The sequence below is a fragment of the Mobula hypostoma genome, chromosome 6, assembly GCF_963921235.1.
Source record: "Mobula hypostoma chromosome 6, sMobHyp1.1, whole genome shotgun sequence".
In the NCBI taxonomy this organism is placed as follows: domain Eukaryota; kingdom Metazoa; phylum Chordata; class Chondrichthyes; order Myliobatiformes; family Myliobatidae; genus Mobula; species Mobula hypostoma.
The window spans coordinates 110,482,911-110,509,340 of NC_086102.1; the positions used below are offsets into that span (position 1 = coordinate 110,482,911).

At 41.8% G+C, this 26,430-nt stretch overlaps 1 protein-coding gene across 2 annotated transcripts in view; it reads right to left on the reverse strand.

The window, feature by feature from the left end:
- Window positions 1–492: 492 nt before the first annotated feature.
- The window catches only part of LOC134347620 (C-X-C chemokine receptor type 2-like), a 36,289-nt gene continuing 10,351 nt past the window's right edge, over window positions 493–26,430 (reverse strand). Inside the window, exons 1-2 of one of the 2 annotated variants that reach the window (XM_063049987.1) lie at window positions 6,287–6,599; window positions 493–4,460 (exon numbers count right to left, since the gene is read on the reverse strand). In XM_063049987.1, the coding sequence (XP_062906057.1) occupies window positions 3,385–4,458 (1,074 nt within the window). In that variant the 5' untranslated portion in view covers window positions 4,459–4,460; window positions 6,287–6,599 and the 3' untranslated portion in view covers window positions 493–3,384. Of the gene's footprint in view, window positions 4,461–6,286; window positions 6,600–26,430 lie in introns of those variants that run through there. The other variant, XM_063049988.1, reaches the window with a different exon arrangement.

Sequence of the window (26,430 nt, forward strand, 5' to 3'; positions counted from 1 at the left end):
CCACGTGTCTTTGGAATGTGGGAGGAAACCAGAACACCTGGAGGAAACCTTCACAGTCACAGGGAGAATGAACAAACTCCTTACAGGCAGTGGCAAGATTTGAACCCAAATCAGTGATCGCTGGTGCTGTAAAGTGATTGTGCTAACCATGGTACTATACGGAATTTGCTGAGGTGTGTTGGTCAGGGGACGAGATACAACAGATAACAACAACATTCAAAATTCAACAACGTTGTGGGCCGAAGGGCCTGTTTCTGATGTACTGTTCTATGTTCCAAATGCACGTGTAACCAGTACGAGCGCTGAGCCACAACTGACATCTGGTGGCCTCTGCTCGTGCTGCCACGTCACACCTGAGTGATGTCAGCTGTTGGCGAGAAAAACTTTGGTTTTCGGAACTTTTTGGATTTCAGAATTTCGGATAAGGGATTGTGGATCTGTAATTTTATTTTATCTTATATTAGGCCAGGATAGAGTCCTTGCAGTCAGCCAAATAACATTTATTAACATAAATGCAGTTACAGCAAATATCAAGTAAACAAAGAGTGCATTGCAACATAAACAACAGGTCTTCCAGTTCAGTCTTCTGAATGGCATCTTCTCCATCTCCCCAAACACGTCAGTATCTTTATCTGATGATGTTATTCCGCACGGTGCTGGTGAACCGCCCACAATGAGAGGGTTAATGTATGAGGAGCTTTGATGCTCTGCGCCTGTACTCACCAGAGTTTTGAAGAATGAAGGGGATCCATTTTGAAGAATGAGGGGACCTTGTACACTGAGACTGTGCACAAAGACATCCCTTTTGAATAGAAATGAAGAGGAATAGAGAGGATGGTGAATCCGTTACCACAGATGGTTGTGGAGGCCAAGTCACTGGCTATATTTAAAACAGAGTTTGATCGGTTCTTGAGTAGTTAAAGGTTATGTGTAGAGGGCAGGAGAATAGGGAAGAAATGGAAGGGCCACGGTGGAGTGGTAGAGCGGACTGCATGGGCTGAGTGGCCTGCCTGCTCCTGTATCATCTGGGCTATGAAATTTGAAATCGCATAGACAAGTAAATACTGAGAAGAGATACTGAAAAGGAAAGGTAAGTTGGTTACAGTCCTGAAGGGAGATGTGTTGTTAAAGCAAAGCTGAAGCTTTTTCACCTATCTCCCCAGAACAAGAGGATAAAACAGACAATATACAACACAGAAAAGTACAGCACAGTACAGGCCTTTCAGTCCACGATGTTGTGCTGACTATTTCTCCTAGCCCAAGATTAATCTCGTCCCACATTCTCTCAATTTTTCTTCCATGGGAAGTTGCCACATTCACCGTAATGATTAAAGGGAAAGAGCAATGGCTGGGAGAAAAAAATCTATGTAGCTTAAAAACTATGGACGTATATTGTTCTCCAGTCTGCTCACACCGGGTAGAGCCAATGCCTCGATTTTGATGATGCTGAGTTATGGAATAGTTCTTAATCTAGAAATCTTCAACTGGTGTGCAAATATTTCTTCCTTATTCAGAAGGCTAGGAACAGCTTGGCTGCCCGAATGGCCCGTCCCACAGTGCTAAAATTCTGGGTGAAGCCAGTAGTCCTTGTGGTTCGTTTTCAATCACCAAATATCATGTAATGTATCAGTTGCAGATGATAATGCGAAAGCGAGAGCTATCATTGGGATAGCAGAGATGAAACCATTCAAATCACATTATTGATCATCAACACACGCAAAGTGCTGGAGGAGCACAGCAGGTCAGGCAGCATCTATGGATGGAAATAAACAGTCGACTTCAGGCTGAGACCCTTCATCAGGACTGGAAGGGTAGGGTGAAGAAGTCAAAATAAAAAGGTAGGGGAGGGAAGAGAGGAAGAGGCACGAGGTGGCAGGTGATAGGTGAAGCCGGGAGAGTGTGAGGGGCTGAAGTAAAGAGTTTTCTCGATCTCTCAATCTCTATCTCTGGAGTTAGCCTACCTACTGATATCTTTTATAAACTCACTGACTCTCACATCTATCTTGACTGTACCTCTTCCTACGTAGACGCTTGTAAAATTGCCATTCCAGTTTCTCAGTTCCTCTGTCTCTGCTACACCTGTTCTCAGGATGAGGGTTTTCATTCCAGCACTAATGAGATGTCCTCCTTCTTCAAAGAAAGGGACTTCCCTTCCTCCACAGTCAATGCTGCCCTCAACTGCATCTCTTCCATTTTAGGCACATCTGCTCTCAACCCCATCCTCCCGCCACCCCACCAGGGATAGGGTCCTTCTTGTCCTCACCTACCACCCCACTAGCCTCCGCATCCAGCACATAATTCTCTGCAACTTCTGCCATCTTCAGTGGGATCCCACAACCAAACACACCTTTCTCTGCCTCCATTTTCTGCATTCTGCAGGGATTGCTCCCTGAACAACTTCCTTGTCCACTCACGCCTCCCCGCTGATCTCATCCCTGGCACTTATCCTTGCAAGAGGAACAAGTCCCAGTCCTGACCCTACACCTTCTCCCTCACTACCATTCAGGGCCCCAACTTGTCCCTCCAGGTGAGGTGACACTTCACCTGCAAGTCTGTTGGGGTCGTCTGCAGTACCTGGTGTTCCTGGTGTGGCCTCCTGGAAATCGGCGAGACCCGGCATAGATTGTGAGACCGCTTCGCCAAGCACCTTCGCTCCCTCTGTCACAAAATGCGGGATTTTCCGATGGTCACCCATTTCAATTCTATTTCCCGTTCCCATTCCAACATGTCTGTCCATGGCTTCCTCTACTGCCACAATGAGGCCTCTCTCAGGTTGGAGGATATATTCAGTCTGGGTAGCCTCCAACCTGATGGCATGAACATTGATTTCTTGAACCTCCAGTAATTGCCCCCCCCACCTCTCTCTCAGAATTCCCCATTCTTGTTTCCCTCTCACAACTTATCTGCTTGCCTGCCCATCACCTCCCTCTGGTGCTCCTCCCCCTTCCCTTTCTTCCATGGTCTTCCCTTCTCCAGCCCTGTATCTCGTCCACCAATCAACGTCCTAGCTCTTTACTTCACCCCACTCTTCCTCTCCCGGTTTCACCTAACACTTGCCTCCTTGTACGTCTTCCTCTCCTCTCTGCACCTTCTTAGTCTGACTCGTTCCCCCTTCCTTTCTAGTGCTGGTGAAGGGTCTCGGCCTGAAATAGCGACTGTTTACTCTTTTCCAAAGATGCTGCCTGACCCACTGAGCTCCTCCTGCACTTTGTGTGTGTTGCTCCAGATTTCCAGCATCTGCAGAATCTCTTGGGTTTATTGACCATCAAACTAGATAACAGCAAAGAGTGGAAAACATCCCACACAATAATGGCTCCAACATCGTATTTAAGCTTCTAGTTCGACAACATTCTGATTGGATGAGATTCCACCATCACAGACAGTCTATATTGTAGAAGAAACGAGTCCGGATTCCGAGGAAGTGGACACCGATCGCTTATAATGTGCTTTTGCATGTTGACTAATAAGTCCTTTATCCGCCAAGAGGTTGAGTAAGTTCCTCCGGAATTTGAGCCCAATGAAGCCGTATAAGATTGGATTAATGCAGCAATGCAGGAATCCCAGAATCCGAGTCACGGACAGACCCCGGTCGATGTGATTGCGCCTGTCACAAGTCTCGGTGATGAGTTTGCTTCTCATCAGAGTGTCAACAAACACAGTGATATTGTGGGGCAGCCAACAAATGAGAAATGCAAGCACCACGGCGATAATGACCTTCATGGCTTTCTGCTTCTGGAAACCCTTCGTCTGACATAGTCTGCGGATGGTGACACTGTAGCAGAAGACCATGACACCCAGTGGGATGAGGAACCCAATAACATGACGCAAGAACCTGGTGCTGTTTTTCCAGGTTGCGATGGATTCACCCTCGAGTAACTCATAACACAGGACACTTCCATCGTAGACGAACTTGCCCTTGTAGAGGATGGGTAAAGACAAGAGAACAGCCAGCACCCACACAACAGCACAGACCAGTTTGATCAGGAACGGCCGCTTCTGCCTGTGGGACTGGGCAGAGTGGACGATGGCGAGGTAACGGTCAACACTGATGCAGGCCAGAAACAGGATGCCACTGTAAAAGTTCACCTCCTGGAGCATGCTGACAACCTTACACATGGCATCATCAAACACCCAGCCAGACATGGCATCCACTGCCCAGAAGGGCAGAGAAACAGCAAAGAGCAGGTCAGCCGTGGCAAGGTGGAGCAGGTAGATGTCTGTGGATGATGTTGAGCGCCGATTGTGTAGAACGACGATCATCACCACCAGGTTCCCCATCACAGCGAGGAAACACACCAGGCTGTAGACAACGGCCAACGTGAGATTGACCCAACTTCCAAAATTTACAGGATGGCAAGGACTGGAGTTCTGATCAGTGAGTACATATTCTGGATATGTGTAATTGTCAAACATATCCTCAAAGTCTACATCATTGAGATCATAGTTCAGGACAGCCATCCCTGAAAGAAACAGAGAAATACATCATAAATACAAGAGATTCTGGAGATGCTGGATATCTTAGGCAACACACACAAAATGATTGAGGAACTCAACAGGTCAGGCAGCATCTATGGAGGGGAATAACCAGTCAATGATTTGGGCTGAGCCTTTCATCAGGACTGGCAAGGAAGGGGGCTGAAGACAGGAAAAGGTTGGTTGGGCGATAGGGGAGATGAGGTAAGAAGCTGAGGGGTGAGAGTTGGAAGGGGTAAGGAGCTGAAAAAGAAGTCAGGTATCTGATAAGAGAAGAGAGAGGGGAGAAAGGGAAAGAGGAGGATCACCCATGGGAGGTGATGGGCAGGCGAGGAGAAGAGAAGAGGTGAGAGGGGAGCTAGAACGAGGAATGGAAAGACAGAGATAGGAGTGGGGGATAAATTAGTGAAATCAATGCTTTTGTTCCAGTTGCTACCATCTGGGAAATGGTACCGCATCATAAAAGCCAGGACCAACAGGACAGCTTCTTCCACCAGGCCATTACACTGCTTAACTCATGCTGACACAACTGTATTTCTATGTGATATTGACTATCCTGTTGTACATACTATTTATTATAAATGAACATAAATTGCACATTGCACATTTGGATGGAAACGTAACGTAAAGATTTTTACTCCTCATGTATATGAAGGACGTAAGTAGTAAAGTCAATTCAATTCAATGGTGCTATCAGGTTGGCAGTTACCCAAATAGACTGAGAGCTGTTGGTCCTCCAACTAGCAAGGGTAAGAAGGTGGCATGACTGTGGAGAGGTTAGCAGAGCACTTTACAGTATCAGCCACCCAGGTTCAATTCATGCCTCCTCCTATCAGGAGCTTGTATGCTCTCTGCTTGACCAAGTGGATTTCCTCTGGGTGCTCCAGTTACCTCTCACAGTCCAAAGACGTTCTGATTGGCAGGTTAGTTGGTCATTGTAAATTTTCCCATGATTGGGCTGGGATTAAATTGGCGGGTTGCTGGGTGACACGGCTTGAAGGGTCTATTCCGAGCTAAATCTCAATAAATAAATCAATAAATAAACTTGTCTTATCTTGGTCATCAAGGAGGTTATGGATGGACATGTCGGAATGGGGACGGGAAGTCAATTTGAAATGGGTAGCCACTGGGAAATTCTGCCTTGCGATGCTGCAATTGACATCGGGTCTCACTGATGTAGAGGAGACCAGACCAAGAGCACTGGTTACAGTCGATGACCCTGACAGCCTCATAGGTGAGGCTTGATTTGTTACATGAACATCTAACCATACGGTGAAATGTGTTGATTTGTCTCAGTGACCAACTCAGACCAAAAACATGTTGGGGACAGCCTGCAATTATCACCGTGATTCACGTGCCAACATAGCATGCCCACAAGTCACTAACCCTTACCCGTGTGCCTTCGGAATGTGGGAGGAAACCAGAACACCCGGAGGAAACCTTCACAGTCACAGGGAGAATGAACAAAAGCAGTGGCAAGAATCGAACTCAAATCAGTGATCGCTGGTGCTGTAAAGTGATTGTGCTAACCATGGCACTGTACGGAACTTGCTGAGGTGTGTTGGTCAGGGGACAAGATAAAACAGATAACAAGAACATTCAAAATTCAACAACATTGTGGGCCGGAGGGCCTGTTTCTGATGTACTGTTCTATGTTCTAAATGAATACCAGCATGTATTTACAATGTAAACAGCATTATAAAATCATTACACCTGAAAAATGTGTCATAGATATTCAGAGAAACTCTTTCACAAATCTCTACAGAATGCTGAAGAGGTCTGTCAATAAGTGAGATGATTAAAATCTGCTTACCTCCACGACAGGACTTTGATGTTTCCAACTTGCCGGTGTGAGGGTTAACTTGTTCCTTTCCTCATCTAACGGGTAAGACACACACTGAGCCTTTGACGAGGTTCGTTTACATGAATGTGTCAGTCAGTCGAATAACAATGACCGTCTGGAAACTGGTGAGGTGTTGTAAGAAATGTCGAAATGTGTCTACCTACGGGAAGAAGAGTGGCAAATCCCACAGACTGGAAACTGCAAGAGCATGCGTCATCTGTATGGGTGAAGTCAGATTGTGACAGAACCAACCCAGTTTGCAACATTATCTCTCCTTCCTGTCGTGTTCTTGTTGAATCGGGGTCATTGGTCAGAGCTGTTCAAATGCAAGTTGTTATTTATCAGAGAAACAAATACCCAAGGTGGAGCTGCAGTACCAGCACAGTACATCACAAACATAACCACTCAAGATAACAAACTTAAAATTATGTACTTCATACATAAATTACATGTGCACAAGATAACCAACAAAGTAAATGACAAGTCTGGATAAGGTTCTTGATTAGTAAGGCTATCAAATGTTATGGGGAGAAGACGGGAGAATGGGGCTGAGAGGGATAGTATGATGATAGAATGGTGGAGGAGAATTGATGGGCCAGGTGACCTAGTTCTACTCCCATGTTGTAGAGCCTTCTGGACCTATGATCCACCAAGACCTGTGTGGATGAGCATGTGTCTTCACATACTTACCAGACATACCCAAACCAAAAGCCACGGATGAACCAGGAGATTCGTAGACTATCAAAAGCTAGGTATGCGTAATTCAAGACAGGTTATCCAGAACTACACAAGAAGTCCAGGTAAGGCCTATGGAAGGCTATTTTAAAAAAGCATTTCCGATTGAGGTTAGGGACAGAATCGGATGTACGCTAGCTCTGGCAGGGTTCGCAGTGGATTACTTCCGAAAGGGTGAAAGCTAACATCATGAATGGCAGTGATGCTTCATTCCCAGGTGAGTTCAATGCTTTTTACACACACTTTGAAAGGGAGAATTAAACTACACCTGCCCAATTCCCTGTAGCATCTGGTGACCTGTAATCTCTGTCTTGGAGGCCGATATCAGAACATCTGTCAAAAGGGTGATCCCTTGCCAAGCATCAGACCCAGATGGTGAAACTGTAGGGCTCTGAAAACCTGAGCCAACCAACTGCCAGGAACGTTCAAGGACATCTTCAAACCATCACTGCTGTAGTCGGAGGCTCCCACCTGCTTCAAATGGGTGACAACGTTTCAGTCCCCAAGAAGAACATGGTGAACTGCAATGACTATCACCCTGTGGCACTCATTGACTGTGATGACGTGCTTTGAGGGGTTGGCCATGACGAGAATCCACTCCTGTCTATGCAAGAAGCTGGACCCACTGCAATTTGTCTATCACCACAATAGGTCTACAGTAGATACAATCTCACTGGCTCTCCACTTGGCCTTGGGTCACGTGGACAATAGTAATACTTATGTCAGGCTGCAACTTATAGACTACAGCTCAGTGTTCAACACAATCATACCCTCATTTCTAATCAATAGGCTCTAGTACCTGGGCCGCTATACATCCCATTGCAACTGGATGCTTGATTTCCTCACCAGAAGACTACAGTCTGTATGAATTGGATGTAACATCTCCACCTTGCTGACAGTGAACACTGGTGCACAAGGGTGTGTGCTTAGCCTACTGTTCCACTCTCTCTACACCTGTGATTGTGTGGTTAGGAGCAGCCTAAACGCCTTCTATACATTTTCCAATGATACAGCTGTTGAACGGTGTCGCAGCAACAAACTTGCCCTCTACATCAGTAAGACCAAGGAATTGACTGTGACTTCAGGAAGCATAAGATGAGGGAACACACACCAGTCCTCACTGAGGGATCAGAAGTGGAAAGGGTGAATGGTTTCAAGTTTCTGGGTATCATCATCTCTGAGGATCTATCCTGGGCCCAACATATTGATGCAGTTACAGAGAAGCCTTGACAACAGCAATATTTCATTAAGAGTTTGAGGAGAATTGATATGTCACCAAAGACACTCACAAATTTCTACAGATGTACCACAGAGAGCATTCTAACTGGTAGGATCATTGTACAGGGAGGGAGTACCGCACAGGATCTGAGAAAGCTACAATGGGTTATAAACTCATCCAGCTTCGTCATGGCCACTAGCCTCACCGACATCAAAGGCACCTACAAAAGGTGATGCCACTAAAAGATGGCATTCGTCATTCAGGAATCCTTTCACCCAGGACATGTCCCCTTCTCATTGTTAGCATCCTGGAGGAGGTGCAGGAGTCTAAAGACTCACACTCAGCATTTCAGGAACAGCTTCTTCGCAGTGCTATCAGATTTCTGATTGAACACTGAACCCATGTCCACCACTTCATTATTTTTTCTCCCTTTTTGCACTACTTATTTAATTAATTATTATTTTTTAAATGTATATTTCTTATTGTCATTTACACTTTTTACTATTAGGTATTGCAAAGAAGTGTTACTGCATGTTAGGTGTCCACAATTTGGTTTTCCTGGGAGTCCATAGTTTCGTTTACTGTGGGCATCACATGTCCCCAGTTTCGTCTTACCAGGAGTCCACAGTTTCGTTTCTGTGAGTGTTACCTTATGACATATGCTGACGGTATAAAAGGAATCTGGGCATAGTGTTGAGAAGGAGTAGAAGGAAAGAGAGAGAGAGTGAAGATCGCAGACTTCGAGCTATCCGGGAACAGCTCACAATCGAGAAGTGTAAAGTCTAATGCTTACCCAAACCCAAAAGATTGGGTTAATCAGTGGCACACTGTGCATTGTGGAGGCGTGTCCGTCCTTCGTATGATCCATGCGTGTGGATTTCATGATAGTCACTTTGTGAAATTGCTCTTCGTGGACTTCGGAACAGTGTTCCTCAGCTGGGATCTTTGGTAACCGTTCCTTCATTCGCTAGCTGTGGAATTTTTGGAATTCATCGTGATCGCCTCATTGCTGCACTGTGATTCCACAAGTCTCTCCTCTCACCTGTTTCGTGAACTACTGGGACTCTCTGAACTGCCACTTTATGACTGTGCTTGAGTAAGATTTGTTAAAAATGGGTTCTAAGTTTGACTGTAAGGGAGCTATAGACGCATAACACTGTTAACTTCTGTTTAAGAAAGTAGTTTATTTAATTTTCTATAACTTTGAGTAGACGTAAATAAATATAGTGGTTTTAATATTAAAAACCGACTCAATTTGTCATCTCTTGCTGCTGGTACATTACGGAGTCGTAAAACTGCAAAATAACAAACTTCATGACACGTGCCAGTGATATTATCTGATTCAGATTCTGAATCCAATAAGAACCTATTCCCTGGAGTGTAGGAGAATCAGGGAATATTTGATAGAAGTGTACACACCTAGGAGGGGCATAGATAGGGAATGTGATCAGGCTTTCTCCACTGAGGTTGGGTGAGACTGGAACCAGCGGTCATAGGGTTAGGGTGAAAGGTGTAATGTTTAAGGGAAACATGAGGGGGCACTTCTTCACTCAGAGGGCAATGAAAGTGTGGATTGAGCTGCCAGTGGAAGTGGTGGATGTGGGTTCAATTTCAGCATTTAAGAAAAGTTTGTATTAGTACATGGATGGGAGAGGTGTGGAGGGCGATGGTCCAGAAGCAGGTCAATGGGTCTTGGCATAATAACTTTTTGTCACAGGCTAGATGGGCTGAAGGGCCTGTTTCCATGGTATAATGCTCTCATACAAAGGCACATCTAACCATTTGTATGTTCTAGTCCTCCACCTCCTCACTGTAGGCTGTCTCATCATTGTTGGTGTAAAGCCCCACCACTCTCATATCATCACCAAACTTGATTATGTGTTTGCTTGGGTGTTTGGCTGTGCAGTCCATAAGACCATAAGACCATAAGACAAAGGAGCAGAAATCGGCCATTCGGCCCATCAAGCCTGCTCCGCCATTTTATCATGAGCTGATCCATTCTCCCATTTAGTCCCACTCCCCCGCCTTCTCACCATAACCTTTGATGCCTTGGCTACTCAGATACCTATCAATCTCTGCCTTAAATACACCCAATGACTTGGCCTCCACCGCCAGCCGTGGCAACAAATTCCATGGAAAAGGATGAGATTATGAACAGATGGACTGAGTATATTCAGAAATTGTTTTGAAGACAATCGAGGTGAAAAACCAGAAATTTACAAACAACATTGAAGGTCCAAGTATTTTAAAACCTGAAGTTCATAATGCAATAAATAAGATGAAGAAAGGAAAGGCAGCAGGTTCTGATGAATTTGTAATAGAACAAATTATCGCCCTTGAAGACTACAGAATTGAAAAACTTACTGATTTAATCAATGACATTTGTGAGACTGGAATAATACCAGAAGAAATGAAAAAAATCAGTATTTATCACTCTTCTTAAGAAACCTGGAGCAACAGAATGTGAATTACATAGGACCATAAGTTTAATGAGTCATACCACCAAGATACTTCTGAGAATTTTGATGACAAGATCTAAAAGTAAGATACAAGCTGAAAAAGGTAAAGAACAATGTGGTTTTGTGAAAGACAAAGGTGCAAGAAACACAATATTGATGTTAAAGATACTATCAGAATGAGCTACTCAAGTGCAAAAAGATTTGTTAGTTTGTTTTATTGACTACACAAAAGCATTTGATAAAGTGAAACACAATAAGTTATTTGAAATGTTACAGAAAACTCTAGATCTAGATTCAAAAGACCTCCGCCTAATCAGAAATCTGTACTGGGAACAAACTGCCGCTGTAAGAATAGATGGAGAAGTGAGTCAGGTTACGAAAATCAAGAGAGGCTTTAGACAAGGGTGTGTTTGCTCCCCTGATTTATTTAATGTGTACAGTGAAACAATATTACAAAAAATAAGAGACAACTTGGGAATCAAAATTGGTGGTGAAAACATCAATAATTTCAGATATGCAGATAACACTGTGTTAATTGCAAGTACGGAGGAAGAACTACAAAACTTAATTGATATAATTGTTGAAGAAAGTGCAAAAATAGGTCTATCTATCAATTACAAAAAGACAGAGTGTATGGTGATATCCAAAAAGAAGGAGAATCCCATCTGCAGGCTGAGAATAAACGGGGAAGACATAAAACAAGTACAGAACTTTTGCTACTTAGGAAGCTGGGTAACATCAGATGGCAGGTGCGACATGAACATCAAAAGAAGAATAGAGATGGCAAAAGACACCTTTACCAGAATGAAGAGTATACTGACCAACACTTAAGTAGGCATGACAACCCGCCTCAGAGCTCTGAAATGTTACGTTTATCCAGTTACGTTATATGGCTCAGAATGTTGGACAATATCTAGTAACATGAGGAATCAAATTGAAGCAGCAGAGATGTGGTTTTTGAGGAGGATGCAAAGAATATCATGGACAAAACGAATATCTAACGAGGATGTCATGAACAGAGCAAACACAAAAAGAGAAATAATGTGTGAGATCATGAAAAGGCAACGTAACTTCATTGGACATGTGATTAGGAAAGAGGAGTTAGAATGCATGGTAATTATGGGAAAGATTGAAGGGAAGAAAGCAAGAGGAAGACAACGAGAAATGATGATGGAGACAGCAGCCAGAGAACTGGAAATGAATACCAATGAATTGATCTACTTGACCTGAAACAAGAGTGCGTGGGCCATGGCAGTCAAAGCTCAAACTGGGCACAATACCTGATGATGATGATGTTTACTTGTATGAATACTGACACTCCCATCAAAATTTTTTGTTTGCCAGCAAGCTACAACTTAGCTCATACCAGTATAAACTTGGATTAAAATTGTATAGACAAACTATTTTAAACTATAGCAAACAAAATAAAGAGAAAGGGCCCATCATAAATATATATTATTCTATAGTGTGCATGTAATTATTAGAGCTCATTGTCACATAATCAATCCAGTTTGCTTCACTTCATTTACTCACTGTACTGAAACGGTTCTGCGCTAAAGAACCAGTCCAATAAAAAAAAGTACCCATGCAACAGCCAAGGAAAAAAGCATCAAACTTCCTCCAATGTTGTGTGCTAGCTGGTTAACTGAAAGTTATCTGCACATTCTTTGTGAAACCATAGTCTGCCTGAGGATTTTCTGGCATCGATGTCTGTCCTTCCAAATGGGATTCTGTGAGTATTTCACCATGTTCTTCCACTACGTTTGTTGCCCAGTTTCATTCTCCCTCTTTCTCCTTCTTCCCCGAAACTCCTTTGATCCCGCGCCCTGTGTAGAAAAAGTGGCTCCCTATTCTTTTTCCCCCACACTCTCTCTAGAATGTTCCCAAGACAAATGACCAAGCCTAACTTATTAATCAACTGAATTTTAAACAGCAAAAAAATGAAATACATGATTGTATAATGTAATTAAAGAAACACTCATTGCATTTTGAGAAAATCTACAGAAAATAAAATACCCGACAGCATAACTTTATTAATGAAATAAAGCATGGTCTGTAACCGGGGATTTTACACACACACACACACGCACATATAAAATAAGCCGTGTAAAAAGAGCTTAAAACAAGTGAGGTCGTGTACATGGGTTCATTGTCAGAAATCTGGTGGTGGAGGGGAAATAGCTGTTCCTAATATGTTGAGGATGTGCCTTCAGGTTCCTTGAGGGTAGCAATTCAAAGACGGCCTGTCCTGGGAGCAGGGTCCTTAATGATCCAAATCTTCTCAAGCTCCCAATAAAGTATAGCCACTGGCATGTTTTCTTTGTAATTACATTTGCCTGCTTTTGGCCTGTATCTTTAAACCTATCTTATCTACGTACCTCTCCAAAAGTCTTTGAAGCATTGCAATTGTACCTGCCTCAACCACTTCCTCTGGCAGCTTGTTCCTCGTACCCAGCTGTGTGAAAAAGTTGCACCTCAGGTCCGTTTAAAGCTGATCCTCTCTCATCCCATCTCTATGCTCTCTGGTTCTGGAATCTTCTACCCTGGGGAAAAACTGCTGCAATTTCCCTTCTCCATGACTTTCAGAATTTTTTGTATAAAGTCGCTCTGATTCTCCCACATTCCAAAGAGTAAAGATCAGGTTTGGGCAGCATCAAACTCCTAATGAAGTATAGCCACTGTCATACCTTCCTCGGTAATGAGATTCCCCTCATTCTTCTAAACTTCAGCGAGCACCTCAGTGGTGTGTGCTTAGCCCACTGCTCTACTCCCTCGACACCCATGACTGTGAGGCTAGGCACAGCTCAGATGTCATCCATAAGTTTGCTGATGATACAACCATTGTTGGTAGTGTCACATACCCCGTGACGGGTTAAAGAACCAGCAGAAATAAAAAACATTTTGGAGTCTGGTATTGCTATTCACTAATACTATTTATTAATAACTAGGCAATACAGTAATATAAATTCAGATATATCAAACAGGTTAGCAAAGATTATATGTATATTAGTGTGGAAATATATGAAAACCAAGCTTCTTCAAGCTTGGGGGTAAATAGATACAGTCTTATGGTGATGGGTAAAGTTCAGTTCAGTTCATGGTATTCAGCTGAGTGGTGATAGAGAGAGAGGTTTCAGTCTTCAGGTGAGCTGATGCCGTCAATTCTTCCCGTTGTCCTCCGAAATCCTTCAGAAGTCACTGAATGTGACCACAACAAAGGGGAACATTCTTCTATGGTGGAATTATCAACCCAGGTGAGGGTTGGTTACATGGATAACTCCCCACTGATCACACCTTTTCCACACTACGAGAGCCACTGATCGATTCTCCAGATCAATCCTCCAAAACCCCACCTTTCTGTGGGCACAACAAAGCTCATCCAGTGTCCAAAACCATGTGTCTGTCAGTCTATCAACTGATCTTCTATTTATCTCACTGTGCTGAACACCAGTTGTCCATCAAGTAGCTCCTCCTCTCTCTGTAAGAACTTAGAAGCTGCCAGTATCCTTGCAGAAGTGTAAACATGCTGCAGAGAAACCATAACACCATCTCCAAGCAGTCTTTCTCTCTCTCTCTCTCTTAATAACAAGGTGTCTGTATTGGACACCTCCCTCTCTCTCTCTCTCTCTCTCTCTCTCTCTCTTAAAAGCACAATTCATAGGGATAATTCAGGATCCCGTCACACCCTCTTCCTTTTAGGAAAAATACTAATGTATCAAAATTTTTAGTTTACCTGTAAATTACAAAGTTTGAAACAATACATGTATAATCATCAGCTAACAGAGCAAAAACATGTACAATTTCTAACTTAACATCTGGATAAACAATTAGCTATAATGTTGTCAGTACCTTTCACATGTTTGATTTTTAGGTCATATTCTTGCAATATCAGACTCCAGTTTAATAACCTTCTATTCTTATCCTTTATCATAGTTAGAAACGCTAACGGATTGTGATCCGTGTAAACTACAAGTGGTCTCTGGGCAGAACAAACATAGACTTCAAAATGTTGTAAAGTCAGAATAAGTGATAGCAACTCTTTTTCAACAGTGGAATAATTTTTTCTGATGCATATTAGATTCCTTTGAGGAATAAGCTACTGGGTGTCCAATGTCATCCACTCCCTTCTGTAACAGTACTGCCCCAGCAACTTCGTCACTAGCATCTGTCGCTATAGAAAATGGCTTTGAAAAATCAGGTGCTTTGAGCACAGGATGATAAAATGGGATGGTTTTCAGGCGTTCAAATGCCTCCTGGCAAAGGTCATTCCATACAAATTTTTCACTCTTCCCTAGGAGTTTTGTTAGGGGGAGAGCGATATCAGCAAAGTTACAAAACTTACGATAATACCAACCATTTCCAAAAACCTTCTTCAAGCTTTCTTGCTTGTTGGAACAGGAATCTCAGCAATAGCCTGAACCTTGGCCTGTTGAGGAGCCAGTTGGCCCTGGCCTACTACATAGCCCAGGTAAGTAACTGTGGCATGGCCAAATTCACTCTTATCAAGGTTCATGGTAAGATTGGCCTTGGAAAGTCTGTCAAATAGTTTCCTTACCGCCGCAATATGCTCTTCTCACGTATCATTCCACACAACCACTAAATTATCAATATAAGCCCCTGTGTTTTCTAGACCTCTAATCACAGAATTGATCATCCTTTGAAATGTCCCTGGAGCGTTTTTCATTCCAAAGGGTAAAACATCGTACTCATACAGTCCAGACGGTGGCACAAATGCGGATATTTCTTTAACCATCTCTGTCAAAGGAACACACCAATATCCTTTTAACAGGTCAATCTTTGTAAGGTATTTAGCCTTCCCCACTCTATCAATACAGTCATTCACTCTCTTTCCTTGTTCTTTCTTGTTTCCAATTTCTTGTTCAACCATTTTGCTTTTCTCTAAATTCATTCTGTAAGGATGATGTTTGATAGGCTGGGCTGAATTTACAATGACGTCATGCACTGCAGCTGTGCACCATTTTGGAATGTCAGGAAATAAATCTTTATGCCTGCTAATTAATTCTTTCAATTGTTTTCTCTGTGCAGGCACCAGATGACAGACTTTATCAGTAAGGTCTGTCAAAATAATGGAATTCTCAAGTTGATACTATATTCAGCTTGTTAAAATGATCTTTCACCTCATTTCCAGATTCCACAACCCCATTTGTTTTCATAGCAGTACTTACTGGTACCATCTCAGAGTCATAATAAGGCTTCAACATATTTACATGCACTAACTGGGTAGCCTTCCTTCTGTCAGGAGTGTTATTAACATAATTCAAAGAATCAATTTTCTTAATTATTTCATATGGTCCATGAAATTGTGCTGGGGGGGTTGGTTGCAAGGGGGAACAGAAGCAGAACCTTATCTCCAACCTCAAACACCTGTTCCCTCGCTCTTCTATCATACCAGTGTTTCATTTTAATTTGGGAGTTTTGCAAATTCTGTTTTGCAAGGTTACAAGCCTTGTTGAGTCTTTCTTGGAATTTCAAAACATAACCCAGCACACTGACACATATTTCCGAATCAGACCACTGTTCTCTGAGCAAGGTCAAAGGTCCTTTGGGCCTGTGGCCTAAAATGAGCTCAAATGGACTAAATCCCAGCAATTCTTGAATTGTATCTCTCACGGCAAAAAGTAATAAATGTATCCCTTCATCCCAGTCCCTGTCATTCTTATGACAGTAGGTTTTAATCATGGTCTTTAAAGTGGAATGAAACCGTTCCAAGGCTCCCTTGGACTCTGGGTGATATACAGATGACCCAATGTGCTTAGCTCCCAGTTCTCCAACTATCCCCTGGAATGTTCTCGAAGTAAAGTTACAACCCGGGTCAAATTGAATTTCTTTGGGCAGACCTACCAGTGTGAAAAACTTACTGAGTGCTTTTACCACAGTCTTGACTTGGATGTTTCTGAGAGGCACGGCTTCAGGGAACCTAGACGCAGCACACATAATTGTTAACAAGTACTGATGACCAGCTGCAGTCTGTAGCAATGGGCCAACACAATCCACTATGACCCTCGAAAAAGGTTCACCAAAAGCAGGTATCGGTTTAAGAGGTGCTACTTGAATAACCTGATTAGGTTTCCCCTCAACCTGACAAGTATGGCAAGTCCTGCAAAAATTCACAACATCCTTTCTTAAATTAGGCCAGTAGAACTCCTTCATAATCCTGTTCACTGTCTTTCTCACTCCAAAATGTCCACCTAAAGGCATACCATGAACCATGTTTAAAATCTCAGCTCTGTAAATTTTTGGAACCACTACTTGATGTTCAATAGCCCAATCCTCACTTGCAGGCACAGTGGCTGGTCTCCACTTCCTCATTAACACCCCATCTTTAAGGTAGTATCCCACTGACTCTCTCTGAAACTCCTCTTCTGGGTGAGAGCTGTCTCCTTTAACACAGCAATTTCAGAATCTCGTTTCTTTTCCTCTATAAATTCCTCCCTGGATAAGGACAAATCTTCCTCATACACCTTACTCTCCAAATCCTGTTGTAACATGGAAGGTAGAGAAGTCTGTGACAAATCATCATGATCTAAACCCCTGATTTTGCTATCATGGGCCTCAGCAGACTTTCTGTGTGGGTCATTAGCAACAGCTTTGCTTGTTAGCTGAACTGCTGAATAAACATTACTTTGGATAGGTGTCAACCTCCCCCCAGTGTTTACTAAACTCAGCACTATCACTAGACTTACAAAAACCATGTGTATATTATGAAAAATGCCAAACAATCCATTTATTTTATTCCTGCAACCTTTATCCTGACCTGTCTCCATAGTAATCTCTTCAAATGGCTTCTCAAAACCAAAACAATCCTTCTTCTCTGCATCACATTCGTGAAAAGCTCTATAACTTTGAAGGTGTTTACATCCAAATATTAAAACAAAATTCAACAGAGTGGCACATGCATCCTTAGTAGGCCCTTGTCCTGCAAGCAGGGTCAAAGGTCGTGAAGCCAATCCAAATTTCACAAGTACTTTATTCAAAAGTCCAGAAAGAACACTTTTCTCAATATCTTCAGTAACATTTGTAGTCATTTGTAACTTGCAGAAACAGCTCGACTTCATTGTCTGTCCAAAAACCCACCTTTCTGTGGGCACAACAAACCTCATCCAGTGTCCAAAACCATGTGTCTGTGAGTCTATCAGCTGACCTTCTATTTATCTCACCATACTGAACACCAGCTGTCCATCAAGTAGCTCCTCCCTTCTCTCTCCGTAAGAACACAGAAGCTGCCAATGTCCTTGCAGAAGGGTAAACATGCTGCAGAGAAACCATAACACTATCTCAAAGCAGTCTTCGCCTTTCTCTCTCTTAATAACAATGTGTCTGTGTTGGACACTTCTCTGTCTCTCTCTCTCTCTCTCTGTCTTTTAAAAGCACAATTCATAGGGATAATTCAGGATCCCGTCACAGTAGAATCTCAGTTGTAGATGACAGGGCATACAGGAGTGAGCTATACCAGCTAGTTGAGTGGTGTCACAGCAACAAACTTGCACTGGAAGTCCGAAAGGTGAAAGAGCTGATTGTGGACTTCAGGAAGGGTAAGACGAGGGAACACAAACTAAACCTCATAGAGAGATCAGAGAGAGTGAGCAATTTCAAGTTCTTAGATATTAAGATCTTTGAGGATTTAACCTGGGCGCAGCATATTGATGCAGCTATAAAGAAAGCAAGATAGTGTCTATACTTCGTTAGGAGTTTGAAGAGATTTGGTTTGTTACCTAAAACACATCTCATCCTTGCCCTGCACCTACTATTAACACCTCCACATACAAGCTTTTGTCCCAATCTTCACCTGCCCTGCATGCACCTTCCACTAACTCCCCAGGCATCATGGACTTACCTTCACTACTGAGCAGATGAGAAGAGCTCTGGGTAAACTCAGACACAGCAAAACATTGGGAACAGATAGTGTGAACCCCAATATCCTGAAGGAGTGTGCTGAGCAGCTGTGTGGAGTTCTCCAGCATATTTTCAATCTGAGTCTCAGCCTGGAAAAGGTCTCGACTGTGTGGAAAACATTATGTGTGGTCCCAATACCCAAGAAGGGTGAACCAAAAATCTTGAATGACTATCGTCCAGTGGCCCTGACCTCACACATCATGAAGAGCCTAGAGAGGCTGGTCCTGGTTTACCTCTGACCCCTGGTCAGATCAGCCCTCGTTCTCCTGCAGTTTGTCTACCAGGAGCACATTGGAGTTGACCATGTTGTCATCTACCTACTGATCAGAGTCTACTCCCATTTGGATAAGCAGGGCAGCACTGTGAGGATCAATGTTGTTTGATTTCTCAAGTGCCTTCAATACCATACAACCTTCGTACAGCTGGGGGAAAAGCTCTATTCAATGCAGGTTGGTGCTTCCATTGGATCCTGGATAATGGACTATCTGACTGTATCATCTGCAGCTCAACATTAGTAAGATAAAGGAGATGGTGACGAACTTTAGGAAGATTACGTCTGCACTGTTTCCTGTTACTATTGATGGTGAGGACGTGGATGTGGTGAGAACCTACAACTATCTGGGAGTGCACCTGGATGACAGACTTGAGTGGAGCACCAACACAGAGGCTGTGTACAAGAAAGGCCAGAGTGACCTCTACTTCCTGAGGAGCCTGAGGTCCTTTGAAATATGCAGGCCTCTCCTTCTCATGTTCTACCAGTCTGTTGTCACCAGTACAATCTTCTATGTGGTGGTGTGCTGGGGCAACAGCATCAACACGGGTGATGCCAACAGGCTCAGTAAACTAATTCTTTTTATTTTGTAATTTACTTTTTTATTGAATTTCATCATCAACCAAACATTTGTGTAAGATGTATTTCAGATACTGTACATATATATCATTTAATCATATTTGTCACAAATCTCCACATAATATTTATCTCAGGTATACACTTATAGAGAGGAAAGAAAGAACAATCGAAAGAAGAAAACTATGTACAGAGTAAGGAGTGATTTTTTTTACAACATATTCATTGACTTGTGAGAATAAAATCAGGCCTATGAGGTGTTATATAGTTAAACCATTCTTTCCAGTATGAATAAAATTGTTCCAACTTATGATTAACAGATGCTGTTATCTTCTCCATTTTGTAAATATCCATTGTAATTTCCATCCGTACATTTAAAGTTGGGCTCTCCTGAGATAACCAATTCCTGGTAAGGGTCTTTTTACCAGCCACCGGTAGTACATTTATTAAATATTTATCTCTTTTCAACCATTCTTGAGGTATATACCCAAAATATATGGTCTTACTCTCCAAGGGTATTTCACATTTAAAGATGTCTTGTACTGTATTATGTATCCCACTCCAATAGTCTTTGATAACGGGGCATTCCCAATAAATATGATAATTGTATGCATTTTGATTTCCACAATTTCTCCAGCAAGCGGGGGAGTTACTATTATAATGGGATTTCTGAGAGGGTGTAATAAAATATCTTATCAAGTTTTTCCACCTGAACCTCCATTTCTGTGAACTGGTACACTTCCGTTGATACCTCCATATTATTATCCAGTCTTCCTCAGATATTATTATCCCTCCTTCCTTCTCCCATTTTGTTTTAATGTATGAAGTCGAATGTGTTTTAAGATTTGACAAACCCTTATAAACGCTTGAAATTATTCTATTACCGTTGTCTGAATTATAACCATCCTATTAACATACTGTCACATCTGTAAATACCGGTAAAAGTCTTGTTTTTCTAATAAGTGTTTCTCTTTGAGCATTTCAAAACTGAACAGTGTTCCTTCTTTCATTATATTGCAAATAACTGTTATTCCTTTAGCTGTCCAGTCCTTAAATCTAGCATCCAGTTTATTCAGTATAAAATCCGAGTCATGTGCACACCATTTAAGAATTGCAGTGTCTCTCTCCAGTTCATATTCTTTTATAATAGTTTTCCATATTTTAAGAGTCCATTTCACCCACGGGTTGTCAATATTATTTATGTAACTTTGTAGGTTGTTATCAGCCAAAATTGCCTGTATGGGGATGGGAAGTATCCTCTCCTCAATGTTTTTCCATTGAGCATCATATGATGGGTTGCACCAGCATATCACCGCTCTCAACTGTGCTGAAAAATAAGGATCTCTAAGAGAAGGTAGGCCCCATCCTCTCTTTTCCTTGGCTAATTGCAAAGTTTTGAGACGAACCCTAGTCCTTTTACCTTGCCATATATATCTTGATAGCATCTTGTTCCATTCATTGAATTGATTTTGGTTAATCTCTATTGGTAGGGTCTGAAAGAGATATAGTATGATGCCTAAATATTTGACAGACTCTGTTTGCCATGCCCAAGGATATCTACTTTCAATTTCTCTTGGGGGGCTATAGTTATATGAAAGTAGTTGGGTTTTATCTATGTTGAGCTTGTATCCTGATAATTGGCCATATAGTTCAAAGGATTGCATCAATTTAGGTAAAGAGTATGTTGGTTGCCCTAGGTAGATCAAGATGTCATCCGTGTAACAGGCCAATTTATGCTCTGTCCCTTTAATAGTAAATTCCCTGATATCTTCATTTTGTCTGATGTATTGAGGTAATGGTTCCAGATATAATACGAAGAGTAGTGGTGATCATGCACAACCCTGTCTCGTCCCCTTTCTAGGGTAAAACTATTAGATAAATATCCATTGATTTTAATCCTGGCAGTTGGATTGTCATATAGTGCCTGTATAGTTTTAATAATTGTGTCATGTAGACCAAATCTATTTAAAACTCTGTAAAGAAAATTCCAATTAACCAAATCAAATGCCTTTTCTACGTCCACACTTATCACTATTGCTTCAATTTCATTTTTTAAAAATATGATCCATAATGTGAAGTGTCCTTCGTATATTGTCTTGTGTTTGGCATTGTTGTATAAAACCTGTCTGATCATTATGTATCAGTGTGGGTAGAAACTCTTCTAATCGTTTGGCCATGATGGAAGTAAATATTCTATAATCCACATTAAGAACAGATATTGGTCTAAATGACCCACATTCCATTTTATCCTTCCTTCTTTTGGTATAGCTGAGATTATCGCCTCCTTCCAGTTGGGTGGCATTTGCGCCTTTCTTAGGGTGCAGTTCAGTGTGGGGAGTAAAACGGGGATTAACTCACTTCTAAACCCTTTATACCACTCTGCCGTATATCCATCTGATCCTGGTGACTTGCTTAATTTAAGCCTACTAATCACAGTTTTTAGTTCAGCTTCAGTTATGTCAGCAGTCATCGTTCTATTTTGTTCGTTGCTTAAAGTCGGTAACTCTAAAGAATTCAGGTAGGTGTCAATTTGGGTTATGCTTCCCCCTGGAACTTTGAAATATAGAGTTTTGTAAAATATTTCAAAAGCTTCTTGAATTTCACTTAGCTTATTTTTTTTTGTATTTTCTGCTATCTTTTTTTTCCAGTTTCCATGCCAGTATTTTCATAGTCTTAGATCCACTTTCATAGTGTCTCTGTTTCAGAAACATTAATTTTTTCTAATTTCTTGTGCAGCCAAACTATTAATTTCATTCCTAATTTTGAAAATTTCCTCTAGTGTATCCTGTGCCAAACTGAATTTGTGTTTTTTTTCTAGCTCCTTCAGCTTATTTTGTAATTTCTCTAATGTTCTATTCCTTATTTTTTTCTTATATGAAAATATTGCTATAATTTTCCTCTTAAGGCAGCCTTCAAGGTATCCCATAGAATGGGAGGTGAAAGCTCTCCATTATCATTGAATTCTAAGTAAAGACCAATTTCTTTTTTAATTTGTTCCTTAAAATAGGGATTATTGAGTAGACTTGAATTTAGTTTCCAAATAGTATTCTTTGGTTGTAGGTCCAAATCAACAGATAAATATATAGGTGCATGGTCATTTACATCTATTGTCGCAATTCCACATGTGTTTATTTTGTCTTTGTCTTTTCGAAATGTTATGAAATAGTCTATTCTTGTATATACGGAATGGGGGGGGGGCAGAATAATGAATGTAATCCCTTCTGTTGGGGAAAATGTCCCTCCATATATCAATTAGACCAACATCCTCAAAAAGATTGTTAACTTTCTTATGTAAGGACTTTGTTTCATAAGTTTTTCTATTGGAAGAATCTAACTTTGGTTGTAATTGTAAATTTAACTCTCCCCCACATATCAGGAGACCTTCCGTTTCTGTTACCATAATATTAGTAATTTCCTGGAAGAAACTAATATCACTTCTTGGGGGTGCGTATATATTCAATAAAGTAACTGGATTTCCGTCTATATTCCCCCTTACCAGAACCTATCTTCCCTCCTTATCTCCCATTTCGAATACTTTTTAAAAACTTAGCTTACTTGAGATGAGAATAGCAACTCCTTTTCTATGTCCTGATTTATATGAGGAGAAAAACAAATTAGTGAAGCCCATTCTCTTTAATTTTCCATGCTCATTATCACTTAAGTGAGTTTCCTGTAAATATATTACATAGACTTGTTCCTTTTTCATTTTTGATAGAATGTTACTGTGCTTGACGGAATTCAACAGCTCTTTGACATTAAAAGAAATTAATTTTACTTTGTCCTTAGCCATGTATATTTAGCTGTTAGTATATCATTGAAATTTGCAGAATATAACTTTGCAGAATATATCATTGAAATTTGCAGAATATATAACAACCTACTCCCTGAACAAGTAAAGAGCCAAGAAACGCGAATAATGGAAAAAAGGTAACAAGGGTGTGATTCCAAGGCTGGGGTCTCTAGATGACCCTGGGTTGGGCTAGAGGAAAAGTCTAGCCGGGGGATAGCCCCTCCTATCTGTGGGTTGAGGGCCCCCGTTGCAGTACCTGTGTATTCCTCCCATGTATATATTCTCATTTAGGTGAGGGAAAAGGAATGAATGAATGAACTTTTAAAAATTGAGTAATATAAAATCCGCATTATAGCACGTATTCCCGAGATAGGTCTATCACCGTCTATTTTTGCTTCCGTTTAGTTTATCAGCACTTTTAAAGTTAGCCAAACCTTATGGCTTTTCTGGAGGAGGTGAGGGCTGCCCTCGGGGAACTGACAATCTCTTCCTAATATCCTTCTCTCGTCCTGCTTCCATCCCCTGCTTTCTAGGTTCTCTTACTATTTCCCAAGCCGATCGGGATAACTGCTCAGCCAGACTTTCCCCTGGTTTGACCACGCTAATGGACAGTCCTCTGTTGTTCATGTCTGTAGTCGCCTCTTCCACCATCTGGTACAGTCGCAGATGGTAAAATACCCTCAGTTTAGCAGGGTACGGGGTTTGGAATTTAATCTTTTCTTGCTTTAATATTCGTTTCGCTTCGGAATATTCCTTCTGTTTCTGTAGGACCACCGGGGTGGGGGGGGGGTGATCATGATCGAAGTATATTAACTTCCTGTTCCAAAAAACCCTCTTCTTACCCCAGCCCCTTCGTAGAATCTTCACCTTGCTCTTGAATCGAAGGAATTTAAGTACTATTGAGCGCGGTTTACTTTGTCTGTTTCCGGGAGGCCACTGGACGAGCGAACTATGTGCCTTCCCAATTTCAATCTCCAGAGTCTGGGGAACCCCCAGCGCCTCCCGCAGCAGCTTGTCTACAAAGTCCATCATCGACAATCCCTCCGCTCCTTCGGGAACATTATAAATCCTGATATTTTTCCATCGCAATCTTCCCTCCTGGTCAAGCAATTTACTTCCCTGTTGATTTAATATTTTTATCGTCTTACTTAGTATCTGTTCCACATTTTGCACGCGATCTTCCACCATCTCAATTCGAGTCTCTGCCACCGCTATTTTCTGATTGACATTGGCGAGCTCTGACTTGATGTCATTGAGTTGCTGCTTTATATCTTTTTGGACTTCCCTTATCTCTTCCAAAATCCTCATCATATTTGCCGCTTCTCCTGAATGAGGCTCAGTGTCAGCTTCACCGCCACGCGCAACTGTAGGACAGCCGCGCGTTGTACCTCTCTCTTCCATAGGCTCCGCAGTGGTGCTTTTTTTTATCTCCATTCTTTCTCCCCATTCTTGCTCCCCTTATCAATTCAGATATTTTCTAAAGATCTTATACTTGATGGATTAACAGGACAAAATATGCGTTTTTCCGGAGGTGCTATTGATTTAATCTGCCATTCTGAACGATGACGTCACCCGAACCCCTCAATAAACTAATTCAAAAGACTGGCTCTGTTATAGGAGTCAAACTGGGCACATTGGAGGCTGTGGTAGAACAAAGGACCCCACAGAAAATCCTGGCAATTCTGGACAATGATGCCAGCTTGGCTGAACAGAGGAGCACTTTTAGCAATAGACTAAGACAACTGTGCTGCTCCAAAGAGCGATATATGAGGTCATTCTTACCCTCGGCCATTAGACTTTATAACGAATAAGAGAAAATCTGAAGATGCTGGAAATCCGACCAACACACACAAAATGCTGGAGGAACTCAGTAGGCTGGGCAGCATCAATGAAAAAAGTACAGCTGACATTTCGGGCCCAGACCCTTCAGCAGGACAGACTCTATCATGAGTCAACCTGCAGCCAGGGAAATGATGACCCTCTCCTGTTAGAATATTTGAAGTAACCTACTTTCTGCTTTTTACTTCTCTTCTAATATTTGTATATCTGTATACTTGTGATGCTCTTAACATTGCAAATAACACTGTAATTTCTTTTGGGATCAATAAAGTATCTATCTATCTATCTAGTCCTCGAAATGAATGCTAAAATTGCATTTGCCTTCCTTATCAATGACACAATCTGCAAATCAACCTTTAGGGAATCCTGCCCAAAGACTCCAAAGTCCCCTTGCACCTCAGATTTTTGAATTTTCTGTCTATTTAAAAAAGTCTACTCTTTTATTTCTTCTGTCAAGGTACATGACCATACATTTCCCAAGACTGTATTCCATCAGCCACTTCTTTGCCCATTCTCCTAATCTGTCTAATCCTTCCGCAGCCTCTCTGTTTCCTCAACACTACTTGCCCTATCCTATATCCCTATCTTTGTATTGTCTGTAAACTTGGTCACTAAACTATCAGTTTGTCATCAAAATCATCAACGTAAAACATAAAAAGAAATGGTCCCAACACAGACCTCTGCGGAATACCACTAGTCACCTGCAACCAACCAGGAAAGGCTCCCTTTATTCCCACTCTTTTCTTCCTGCCAATCAGCCAATGCTCTATCCATGCTAGTATCCTTCCTGTAATACATGGGCTCTTAACTTGTTCAACAGCTGCCTGTGTGGCACCTTGTCAAAAGCCTTCTGAAAACTCCAGTACACAACATCTACTGATTCTGCTTTGTCTGTCCTGCTTGTTATTCCTTCAAAGAATTCCAACAGATTTGTCAGCAAGATTTTCCCTTAAAGAAACTATGCTGACTTTGACCTATTTTATCATGTGCCTCCAAGTATCCCAAAACCACAGCCTTAACAATTGACTCCAGCATCTCCCAACCACTGAGATCAGCCTATAATTTCCTTTCTTCTGCCTCTCCCTGTTCTTGAGGAATGGAATGCCATTTGCAATTTTCCAGTCCTCTGGAACCATGCCAGAATCAACCAATTCTTGAAGGATCATTACTAATGCCTCTACAATCTCTTCAGCCACCTCTTTCAGAACCTAAAGTTGTAGACTATCTGGTCCGGATGATTTAACTACCTTTAGACCTTTCAGTTTCCCAAACACCTTCTCTCTAGTAATGGCAACTTCAGTCACTTTTGCC